The sequence below is a fragment of the Manacus vitellinus genome, unplaced genomic scaffold (assembly GCF_001715985.3).
Source record: "Manacus vitellinus isolate BGI_N305 unplaced genomic scaffold, ASM171598v3 scaffold_2_pilon, whole genome shotgun sequence".
Classification (NCBI taxonomy): Eukaryota; Metazoa; Chordata; class Aves; order Passeriformes; family Pipridae; genus Manacus; species Manacus vitellinus.
Window position 1 is genome coordinate 33,667,037 of NW_021940208.1, and position 12,928 is coordinate 33,679,964.

General features: G+C 37.6%; 1 protein-coding gene across 2 annotated transcripts; it reads right to left on the reverse strand.

Annotated features, from left to right (window-relative positions):
- Positions 1–2,143: 2,143 nt before the first annotated feature.
- UFM1 (ubiquitin fold modifier 1) lies at positions 2,144–12,645 on the reverse strand. 2 transcript variants are annotated; one of them, XM_018071364.2, is made up of 6 exons: positions 12,568–12,645; positions 12,427–12,483; positions 11,625–11,682; positions 8,975–9,014; positions 8,539–8,571; positions 2,144–3,051 (listed from the first exon to the last, which is right to left on the reverse strand). In XM_018071364.2, coding segments are annotated over exons 1-6 (219 nt in total). In that variant the 5' UTR covers positions 12,570–12,645; the 3' UTR covers positions 2,144–3,022. The 2 variants fall into 2 exon arrangements, with proteins under 2 accessions (XP_017926853.1, XP_017926852.1); XM_018071363.3 differs by lacking the exon at positions 2,144–3,051 and adding an exon at positions 4,929–6,359.
- Positions 12,646–12,928: the final 283 nt, after the last annotated feature.

The window sequence follows — 12,928 nt, forward strand, 5'->3', positions numbered from 1 at the left end:
ATTCTACATATGCAGAATGCATATAATTCATGCAACCCAACAATAGAAATAGTTGAAAAATTATTGAATTAGAGAAATTATAATTCTTTGTACTTAGTCTTCTGCATTAAATCAAATGGGATGGTGCTGAAATTTTTCTTGGCACCCAAAAAGAAGCAGAATCAGTGCATTTCAGTTGCAAATCTTCCTCATCCTTATAACAATATTTAATTTTTTCATACTAAAAGTTCCCATGAACTTAAGTAGATGATCATACATATTATTGATATCATAACTACTTATTTGCCACCTCACAGTTCATTGTTCTTTCTCTTTTTTTGAACAAAATTGATGCTTCAGTCCACCATCACTAGATAATGGAAATAATTATTCGTCTTCCTTTAGCTTTTACACTGAAACATGAATTGCAGTATGATGCTGAAGATAAGACTTATACTAGGGAAGCATTACTAAAGCTAATATTTGACCAGTAATAAGAGGGAATATGTTTTGCATTATACGTCATCAAATGTCAAATCTTCAGACAAAAGCTGTCAAGAGTTTCATTAAAATAATTTCCACTAACCAGACAAACCCTGAGTTAAAACATCTTTCCAAACATCTTAATTTTGTGATGAACACTAGATGCTGTTACAGCCTTTCCTTGCCATTCTCATTTGAGGTCATTAATTAATGCAATCATATCACAGCAGCAATTTAATTGTCTTCATTTTCCAGGTGATCTCACTGTTCAAACCGAAAATAAAATTTGCATTTAAGGTACAATATGAAAAGAGAACACATACTTTGAAAGCTGCCACTTTCAGTTATAGGTTTCCTTTTAATTTTATTTCAGAGCTAAAAACACCTGATAACTTTAACTTTTTTTAGAGTAAGGGATACTTTATGTATTTGCTATGTTTCCTTAGGTGTGAGGACTTTCCCAGTGTAAACTGCATTACTTTAATAATTTAGAGATAAAATAGCCTACACTACTCTGATGCCAAAAGACATGAGGTCTCTAACAGAAGTATAATGGATATCAGATGGTTGTCCTGAATTGTCAGAACTGAAAGTAGTAGAATGTTTCTTGAGATATGCCCGGAGATGAGTTGCCTCCTCAGTTTGTAACTGGAAGTGTTTGGAATCAGGGCAACAGAATCACCACAGGGCAGTGGTCACCAATGAAAATTTTGAAAGAACAAAATGGGATGTCAGGTTTCATCAGCCCCTGCAGTACCCAACTGCTCTCATTTTTAAGATCCTCTAGATTTCTTTTTTTACCCCCCTTAATATCTTCTATGGCTGCAAAATTTTCCGACGTTATTAAGTTCCTCTGGCAAGTCAGTAGGACAGAAGAAATTTAGAAGTCACAAGCTAATTCACAAAAGCACATGGTTAAAATTGCTCTCCTGCCATTTGCAGATGTTTAGATATGGTGCTTAAATTTTCAGCAATCCCTGACCCTAAAGGCTGAAAATCAATGGAAGATCTCCACCTTAAATTTCCACAGCCACAGGATGACAAATATAAATGAAATGTGTAAACTTCAGACCAACTTTTAAATGACAGATTCCTGGATGTGAGGCCATAATGAACTGACTGTCCTGCAACCCCACTTTGGAACACATCCATCTTGGAGAGAGTTGGAGCTGTCCAAAACAGTCATGAAACAAGAACGATCCCTATCTGAGCTCACTCCGGACACACATACTTTGTGCTACACACGTATTCGTCTGGAACAGCATTTAGTCAAGAAGTGGGAATTAAATGAACCTGACATAAATAATAGGACCATTTGAATTCCGTTGTCATTAATAATGGATCACATTGACTAGTGTACTGTTGGCAAGATGTGTCGTGCCCTTGTCCCTGTACTAATAAGCTGCTCTGCATGGGTGGTGCTTACTGACACCAAGTGCTTGCACAAACTTTCACTATCTGTGCTGGTGGTAAAGATGCCTGGCTACTGTTACTGTTAGCCAGTATTATTTGCATACTATTCAAGAGCCCACAGCAATAGAACAGAACCCTGCCACAAATTAATGGGTCTCTACTGCTAAATCTCTACTGCTAACAGGAAACGTCAATGCAAAAATGAATTTAAAGATGGTCACTTTTCAAGCAACATGAATCTTCTGAAGGAACTTTATTACAGTAGCAATGTTATTTATTCCCTCCACTGCCCATGCAAAGGGAATGTGGTTTACAAAGCTAATGCAATAAACATTAGCTGATTAGCTACATCCAACATTGTCTTTTTGTTTTCAAGGTAAACATAAAAAATGTAACTTACAAAACGGCTGATAGCAGCCTGGCTAGTGGAAGGTGTTCCTGCCCATGGCAGGAGAGTTGGAACTAAATGATCTTTAAGGTCCCTTCCAACCCAAACCAAAAGTTTTTCATCAGAGAGCAATGAATTTTTGTCACAGCCAAGTCTTCTGAAGATAAAGATGCTGCATTTCACTTTAGAGACGGAACTGCACAGGGACAAACCCAGAATCTTTCTTAATGGCCAGACTGTTCCAGACTTACTTCTTGTCAAATCTCATGAGCAGTGAAAGAGATTGTGGACAGTGATCTCACTCTCATCAGACAAATACTTTCAAGGTCTGTAAACAGAACTTGATTGTAGGACAAACTTATCTATTGTTCAAAGCACGATTTTCTCCATTACAATGATAAAAAGGCCTTAAGGTTGTTGGTATAGTTCTTACACACCACATCTGATATTTCTCAGCAATGAAAGACACTGACAGCTCTCACTGACAGCCTCAGGATTTTCTTCACAGTAGTAAACAGGAACACCTGCACCTGGTCCTTCTATTAATGGCTATTTGTATGCATTCCAAACTCTTTAAAATCTGCTTTCCGGGAACATTTAACCACTTCAGAGAGATAAAGGAGACCAAATCTATACTCTGAAAAGATGAAATAGCAGAATCTTCTGTTTTCTTCTTCAGTACACACATTCTCTTCTTTGTTTGTAAACAGAACTAATTTTAACCTGGCAAAGCTTTCTGTAAAGAACTACCAGTCTTCTTCACATTACCACCAAGGGTGCTGAACCTACTGTAAAAGGAAAAAAAATTGCATTCAACTAATTATATTACATCAAAAAGCAGTTTTGTTTTCATGCAAAAAAGTTCTTGTAATTTTGAACAAGTCCCTGGGAACTTTGTATCATGTGTTAAACATCAAGCTGAAACAATGGCAAGCAAGGTACATAACATATAATATTGAAGGAAGGGGGAAGTACCTGTTGGGGAAGGTATTCACAAGGCTTAACATTAGCCCCTGCAGACTAACTCCTCAGTGGCTCTCTAGTCAATAAAGAGATAAAGGCTTCGCCAGAAAGCGATTCAGAACAGAAGATTCATTTAGCTCCTCTGAATCTCTCTGGAGGACTCTCACTTCTGTTAACTTCAGGAACAGCCTGCAGAGCTTAGCCTCAGAAAGATCACTCTTGCCTTTGTGAATACTCCCCAGTATTTGCCTTCCATCAGTGGATGAAACTCACTACTGAGATGTGCCATTGAGTATACTGTATTCAACTCCGAACACTGTGTATTGCACAGGCTGAATTTTACCCCGCTGGAGCTTTGCACTCCTGCTAGAATCACTGAAACGGTACCTACAGCTAGATGACTGCAGGATTTCGTCTTTTCCACTGCCCCATTAAAATGCTCTGTTTGAAGGCCACCCGCACGCTGCCACACAAAGGACTGCTGTGCCCCAGCACTCTCAGAATTCACTCAAATTGTGCAGTCCCACTGGCACAGCTCCTTCTCTTGCTCTGACTGCTCCTTGTATCACTGGAGCAGCAGCAGGAGCTGGGTTTTCACCATCAAACTAAACATGAAGAATAAAAATCCTCAACTTTTGAGACCTGCTGTCAACAATTTTTATGATTATTATTAAGTAGCAATAGGAAAGGAAAATGGCCTTTTCATCTCAAACACGGAATAAAGGTGGATTTTGTGACAAGAACACAAGGAAGAAAGCTATTTTACCGACAGAACTATTATCAGGGCCATTTCCTAACATCTCCAGTGCTTCTATACTTCATCAGATCATTGCGCTTCCCTTCCTGAAAAATTTCCATATCTTCAAATTCTATCAAAATAAAACTTCTGTTTTAGTCCTGCATTTAACACCAGTCAAGTTATAACCAGAGCCAGACAATACAAACTCCAGGTAGAGCTGATTTCCAAAGTCTGCCATAAAGTATGGTACAAGTCTGAAAGCATAGCATTTTACACAATCTTCTAACAACTCCCAAGCCCTACAAAGTCTGGTTCTCAACCTAAAGTTCCCTATACAACCATGTCAAACATGACTTAACAAAGTGAACTTGCACAGGTTAAATCAACTTGCAGACATCTGCTATATGTTTTAGCACTGGAATCAAGTCTCTTTACAAAACAGAGAAGCCACATTCAGAGTTAAGAAACCATATTATGACAAAAGTGTTGTGAATAGAGTACTAAAGAGACCAGTTATTTTTCCAAATGAACAAATCCTTAGCATGTTATATAAGCAGACTTGCAATGCAGCATGTCAAATACTTTATGCTGTGTTGAGCTAAGTAACAGTGGTAAGAAATGTTATCCAGCAACTGAAATAATTTTCATATAACCCTCAATTTCATAAACATCAGAACATCTTATGTTCAAAATGCATTTAACCATGATGATCACTGAAAAACTACATTGCATCTTTAGACAGAAAAAAAAGATTCCTGTTTGTTATATTCCAGTACCAGGTTCTTTTCAGGCATTCAGTCGAGATATTTGTAGCCAAAAATTAAAAGCAATTAATTTGGCTCATCCTAATTACATTGTGGCATTAAATTAACATAAAGTATGTGTTCTGCCTTTCAGGGGTGGCATTCTGTAGAATTCTGCATAATAGTCTTTTGGCTTGAAATGAATCTCACAGCACGTTGGTCAGGTTAAAGGGAAGAGTTTTTAATTATTGTCAAAATCTAATTAAGAATATGAGAGAAGCAATGTTTGCATTTGTTTCATATAATTGTTTATTAAAATAAAAATACAGAATTTTACAATTTCTCTTGATTTGGAAGAAGTTTATAGTCAAATATTTATTTCTGAAGAGTTTTTCTCTATATACTCAGTTTACACCCACTCAGAAGGGCATTTTGTACTTCTGGTTTTTTTGACACATTGTCTGAACATCTTTCCAGAGCACGATTATTGCACAGGACAGTACTCAATTTGTGACAGTACTCAATTAAGCAAGCACTACATTGCCCATTGCAATTTCTGTTCCACTCAGTAGAGAAACAAAAATGCAATATGGTAAGATTTTGCCAAATACATTAAAAACATAGGGTAGATAACTAGTTTGAGAAAAGCAGCAATTTCTCTACTTAAAATACATAACTGATAGTTTACACCTGACGATTTATAATCTGAACACAAACATTTCAGTGAATTCTATGCTGTTTCCCATGTAACAGCCAGTAACAAAACGAGACTTGTGGAAACAATCAGTATTAGTTTACTGAAAAAGGAATGTGATGACATATTTGACCAGCACAAATTCCCAAATTACACTGCAATCCTTCTCAGCTGATGGCACTTCATGTGAGGAGACCATGTCTCATAAATTCTCTGAAATTGTGTTTAATTTTACTTCACAGTACATCAAATGACATCAAATGTTTTAAGACACAGAAACATCTGTTTTCTCCTTTATCCAAAATACTTTTAGCAATTAAATCTTAAAATTACTTTGGAACATTTGGCAGCTATTTACCTATTTGAGTAATAAACTCCTGAAATTTCCCTTCTACTTGAGCTTAATACTTGAACCAGGTGAAAGCTGTTCCTCTACACATGGAAGTAAATTTAGAAAAAAAATACAGGAAAAAAAAACTTTTAGCACTCAGTAGGAATAATTTCTTTGTAGCAAAATAATTTCCCCTTTCACAGAGTAGGCTCAACAATATCCAGTATTTTAGATATCAATTGATGGTGGCTGTGATTTACCCTTGTGGTGTCAGTAACACCTACAGTCAAGTCCATCTTTCTTACAGCAACAAAACATGAAATCAGCCCATTCTTCTACTAGTCAGGGAAGAATCAGCACATAAGTTAATAAAATTTAATAAGAAAATGAAACTTTATATTTGTTTCAAAAAAACCCAAACAAAACCAAACCAAGTCCTAGGAAGTCATTTTTGCTAGCTTTAAAAAAGTCCAATTCACTAGTTGCATTTTGGAGTTCCAAAATAAATAGACCTCTGCCACACAGAAATGTCACTTATTGCACAGCTTTCAGGAGATGTTATGAACTCCCAACTCGATCCCTGGGAATAAGCCGTAGATCTGACCCATGCTTTAGAAATACATTTCCTAAACAAACACAGAAAACAGAACTTGTTACTAACCTAGAAAACACAACCTTACCTCAAAAAACATACACATTTAAAGGATAACAATGTTAGGTCAGTGTTTAATATCTTCAAAGTAATTCCTCTAACATAGCAAACATAAATTTCTCATATTTCCATAGAATTTTGTCTTGTCCTTCTTACTCCAAAGAACTTCTTACTTTTAAGTAAAAATGCCAGACCTTGCAAGGTGCAGCCTTTCAAACTTTGCACATCCACACCTGAATGTCTGATTTCACTTATACACCCTAAGAATTTCAAGACCAGAAAATGAAGTTGTACTCCATTATTTTTTTATCTTGAAGTCAGTCATGCATCCATTCATTTTTACTTCTCTCCTTGGTTCAGTCCGTAATGGCTTTTAACTTTAGAACTTCAACCATACTTTGCTTTTAGGAAGGCTCTCCAAATATCCAAGCATAAGTCAGTCTCCTTTTAGCACTAACACCCCTTGAACTTCATATTTATTATGGCATTTTCTTAATCATATTAGTCTTATCAAGAAGACATAATATGAAAATTAGAAGTGTTTAATACTTAGATGCCTAGAATATTTTCTGCATGTATTCAGGACTCTAATTCAGGTTGCTGTTTTCTTCTATTAAATGTAACACTTGAAAATGAAATCACATTGCTAAAAGTGATGCATTATTTAATTACTATATGGAACATTTTTTTTACTTCATACTGCTACTGCAAAAAATAGACTATATGTCATTCTGCAATATCAGGTTTTAACAATATCTACCTATTCTTATTCAACTTTGGATTAACTTGTAAAAACAGAATAATTTTATTTCTCTCCCAAGCACCCCACTCCAGGGATGTAGAGTGCTCTCGTAAATAAGACTAAGATATTTGACATCTGTTCAAGTTGTTTGTATATTAGAACAAAGCTACCCTTTTTCAACCTCAGGACCATGACCATTCTTTATATTCAACATAACGAGAATTTGAAAATCATTTCAAAAGAATGTGTTATCAGAAGACAATCTGTTTTTAGAGATCTGCCAAGACCATTTCTATAAATCTGCCAAGACCAAGATCTATGAAACTCACTGAATACAAACCTGTCCCACCAGCAAACCAGAGAACTGCTTAATAATCTTCATACTGTAGATGAAAAGCATCTGTATTACAATGGCCATCATAAAACTCTCAGCACTTTACAACAGGCTGCAGCTGCATCTCCTGAAGACAGTTCACCCACCTCTCAGTCTGTTTTCATTATTAATATCATGGTGGTTTTATTAAGTTATGGCATACTATTCCCTGAACTATCAAGGATTTAAAATTGAAATCAATACAGGAATTAAGTGCTAAGCCCAGCCTTTTCAGCTTTCATTTCCTCTGCTCCATGAAATCATGTAGGAAGAATGAAAGTCATAGTTGAGCACTTTATTCAAAAACGCGGGGAGACAGTAGAACAGTACAAAACTTCTGAAAGTAATCACCAAGGATTACTATAATTTTATTCCTGCATACCTTATTTTGGGAAGTTTTTGAAGACTAAAGTAACTGTTTAATATACAGGAACTTTAAAAGATGAAAAAAATAAAAGAAGGAAAACAAAGGTATGTTTTATTCTGAGATGCCAATTAATAAGGCTGAACATAAGATTCTACGTAAATTATATATGTTTCTTTGTAAACTGAGTAGGAATTGGGTCTTGGATTTAGTGTAGGCTGTTTTTTGGTTGGTTTGTTTGGGGGGTTTTTTTGCCTTGATTTTGTTGTGGGGTGTTTCTTTTTTTTCCAGTTAAAGGCAATATCACACAGCATTGTCAGGGCAATAGCACTGTCTATGTTAAAAAAAAATAATCCATGTGCCTAATTTTAGATTTGCAAATTAAGACTGTGATGACAACATTTTGCTTCTAGATGCTTTAGATTTACCTGCTCCTTGGTTATGAGATGCTGTCTTATACTACTACTGAAAAATTCCTCAGCATTTTTAGAGCTTAGGAGAGGTAAAGCAAATTAACTGGAGATGTGAATTAAATATGCACAGCTGCAAGAATGATGAATTACCATATAGATGCTTTCATTCAGGAGTCCAGTAATCCTAAATACATTTACTTTGCAGGATTAAGCTACAACTAATTTGAACTACATAATACTGAGATTCATACACAGCATTACCTGCTGTCTGTGCAGGGTTTATTCCTATACCATCTAGGAAAAAAAAAAAAGAAAAAAAGAGGAGAAGATGAAACAGACATACATATTACAATTTACTACATTAAACTTGTAGCTCAAAAAATACACCAACAAGATATAACTATTACATTAAGTCTTCATGCAGCTATTTCCTACAATCAAACCCAGTCTTTTCATGGGAGCTAACAAAAAAACTTCAGCACAGAAAAATCCAAACTATATATTTGGACAAAACTAAATTAGTGGTTTAGTATCTTCATCCCATGCATAAGAAATTTAAATAATGCTAAAATATTATTAAATTCAATTTGCAGTCTGTAGAGGTGGTGAAATATGAGACACTATTGCTTTTATCAATATCTTTTCACTGAAATTTCAATACAAATACCATTAAAAAATATATAAACTATATTCTTACCGTTTGTTATAATGGCACTTGTCGCTGCAGGAACTTTGAACTAAAGGAAATAAGAGTAGGACAAAATAGCATAAGAGACATAGCTAAGGCAGAAAGTATATAGGGAATATTAAATTATAATTTTAGCTGGTTCAGGTACAAAAGAATGAGAAAAGAGTTCCTTCAGATTTATAGATATAGCTAACTTTGTTTAATGGAAATGGATGACTATTTTAGTAATAATTCCACAAATGTAATGAAGGTTTTTTAATAAGTATTGTGCAAATGTACACCTGAGACATGTAACAAGTAGCCTTAACAAATGAAGGAAAAAAACCCCAATAGAGACCTCACAATGTAAATGAGAACATTAACACTTTCACAATAAACTGTGATAACCCTGTAAAGGACTATACACAAATAAAGACTTAAATTGAAATGTAGAATATTAGAAACATTGTTGTTTTATGTTTTTTATATATAGTCTGTAGGACAAACAGAAAATAAAAACTAAGGAAAAAGTTCAATTTGCATTATCCAGTTTCTCACTGCCAAATGTATATTGTGGGAATGGCTAGTCTGCTACAAATGACTGTGTGTCCCCATTTAATGATGCATTTTTCTTTCACTTTTAGCTCTGCCAATCCTGAATGGTGTACCATGAACTTCCACGTTATATAATGTACTAGAAATGACATAAAAAAACCCTGTTCTGTGATTCAGTTATTTCCAAGAAACAAAAAGTGAAGGAACATGTTTTGTACAATGAAAGTAATTCAGAAATTTTTACTTGGAAAAATTTGACAAAGCACTGTGACTGACACTTGATATATAAGATGATCCTTCTACATCACAGCTACAGTTCTACTGTTCCAGGGATATTCTGGTTTTGATCTGGCCAAACTTTAGCACTATGAAAGATGTCTCAGTAGAAACTTGTAAGGCTTATTAGCCAGAATGTAAATCCTTCTCTGCCCTAAGAGCTTTAGTCATTGAGAGGAAAATGCACTTCCCCTGGAGATCAACAATTTTGCTCACATTTTGATCTTCTCCATATATGTTTCATACAAGGTACTGTGAAACTGGTACCTGAGTCACAACAACCTGCATAAGTTTTTGAATTGTTTACACAATTCAAGGAATAAAAAACCCCATTCATATAACACAAAAACGATCTCATTTTTTTTCAATGCTGATTCACAAAGGAACTTCATTCCTGGGGAAGAGCCTAGACAGTCTTTTTTACTCTCTGTTTAAAAAGCACTTTGTTTTGCCTGGCCTCATAGAGATGCAAAAAGCTTCAGTGCCAATCCAGAGTGGCCTGAGGTCAAACAGCAAAACTCCCATGAATACTCAGAATACTCACAACAATTAAAATAATGGTTTGCTAAATGTGAATATTTAACTAAATAATCCTTCTCTAAATCCATTTCTGAGATAACCCTAGGACCAACTAACATTGTGGTTCCACAAGTAGGTAATGCTAACAGGTTCAATGGCATCTTTCCCACCAAAAGTGGACTCTCCCTCTCAGCATGTCTGACTACTCAGTTCCAATCCCAATTGTTCCAGGTCCCTCATACTTGTTTATTAGACTTTTCAGTCTAGGTCTCTGTGTATGGGTTGTGTGGGAACAGTTGTATTAGTTCAGAATAAAAATAACTGGGGAAAAGAAAGCACAGTAAAAAACAAGTTAAATGATCAAATATCTTTAACAGCATGTAATATTCTGTATAATGTTCTCTTCAAGTAAATTCACAACAAAAACAATCCACAACCTACCCTCACAAGCTGTCGTATAGCAGTATAACAGTAACAGCATAAGGAGACTCACGACATTATCCTTCTTAACTATTTTATTACAATTCCAGTGCTTAAACAGATGAAGTTTTCAATAACCCAAGATTTTCCAGGTTTTCTTAAAAAGACAGAAGGGGAATTCCAAGAACAGACTCTCAGCTGAATCTTTTAATGATTAGATGAAGAGAACCCATCATGCTTTTGAGCACTCGATTTTACTGTGAATGTCTTTTAATCTTCACATGCTGAATCTGAAACAACATGATGCATCTCTTCAAATATGTTACACAGGCGATTTACACACCTAATGGTTTAGGATTGCATGTGAAAGATCTAATACCCAGAAGTCAAAGAACATGTTATTCACATCTTATTCCCTTAGGTGAGTTTTTTGAATCTAGCCCATATCTAATCTCAATATTTTCTACAGTCAAGCACCATATGTCATCCAAAGTCAGAGGTTACTGGAACTGAATGTGAAAAGAGTGTAAGAATTTCCTGAATAATTCCAAAGAATTTCATGGATATTCTACATAAGCAACTTTTAGTATTAAGTATTCAATAGCAGTATTTTTTAATTCTCTTCACTGTCATGAATTTTTACATCACTGATATAAAACAGTTTAATTTAATTACAAAGAAGAACAGGAAGCGTGTCAACGTCTGCTGCTGATGTGTAAATTGTGAAGAATCACTGAGTTTAGGATTCTGAAAACTTTGGCAAGCCCCCAGAGGCCAGTAAAGCTTGTGTCCATCCATAACCAACTACAGTGTTTTTTGTGCTGAATTAACCATTGTATTTTGCCACTAAAAAGGCTTGTTTCAAGAATGTTCAAAATGTTAAAAAACCACATCATTGCTCTCTACTTACTTCTTCTGCAGCGAACTTCAGGACGGCAGTGAAAGGTGTGCTTTCAGGCACACTTAACCTGAAATTGCAATGCAAGTAAATACATGACTGCCAAGACAAAACAAAAGGCAATTTTACCTGCTATTAAACTGCTAATTGCAACTTCACTTTTACCAGTGGCTGTGCTCTTGCCAAAGCTGTGCAAGCACTATTTAAGTGGAGAAGAGGACCCTGGTGGGTGTGAGATGCTTCAAAAGAAGCATTTTTAGCAGAAAGTGGGAAAACGTAGGAGTTTCAGCAGCTGTGGGAGCTCTCAGGAGGTGCAGCATTAAGCTCCGTAGCAATGTCCTCTGCAGGACGAGAAGACATGGCCTCAAGGTCTGCCAGGGGAGGTTCAGGTTGGACATCGAGAAGAATTTCTTCACGCAAAGAGCTCAGGCATTGGAACAGGCTGCCCAGGGAGGTGGTGGAGTCACCGTCCCTGAAGATGTTTAAGGAAAGTTTGGACGTCTTAGTGCAGTGGTCTAGTTGACATGGTGGTGATCGGTCATAGGTTGGACACGATGATCTCAGAGGTCTTTTCCAACCTCAATGATTCTGTGACTGTGAAAGACGCGCAGGGCACTGAGACAAAGCGGGACAGCCCCGAAAGGCGTGTTAACCACGGGACAGCGCCCGTCGTTCCATACGGAGGGAGACAAACGCCGTTCCCGCCGGCGGAATGCCCTGCCGGGATGGCCATTAGAAGCCGTCTATGTTCGCGCTGCCCCCCGTTTTCACCTCCCCCTCCCCCGCAGCGGCACCGGCCTGGCCCAGCACTCACACTTTGTAGGGTAGCCGGGGGTCGGAGGTGAGCGTCACTTTAAAGGTAACCTTCGACCTGTGAAGAAAGCAGGGTTTAGGGATGTGTGAGGGGGCTCGGGACCCGCGCTGGCTCCCCCCTGTCCCCCCGTCCCTCACTCACATGGCGCTCCCGCACCGCCGCCGCTCCACCGACACGTCAGCGCCGCTCCGGGGCCTACGCTCACCTGGGCTGCCCGAGCACGCCCCTGATCAGAAAAGGAGCAAACATGCCCCGCCGACCCTCTAAGGCGCAGGAGGCGGAGGTGTTCTGCCTCGGCGCCTCGCTGGAAAACGGAGAAGGAGAGGTGAGGGGGTGAGGAGCGCCGTGAGAGGGGAGGATTTCTAATGAGGATTCTTCCGGCTGTCCGAGCCGCCGAGGGGACCCAGCGCCCGGTCCCGGGCGTTTCCGTGGGCGTGTGCAGGGAACGCCGGGGCAGAGGGGCGGGAGAGAGGGACGGGGCGGGGGGGAGGGGTGGGAGTGG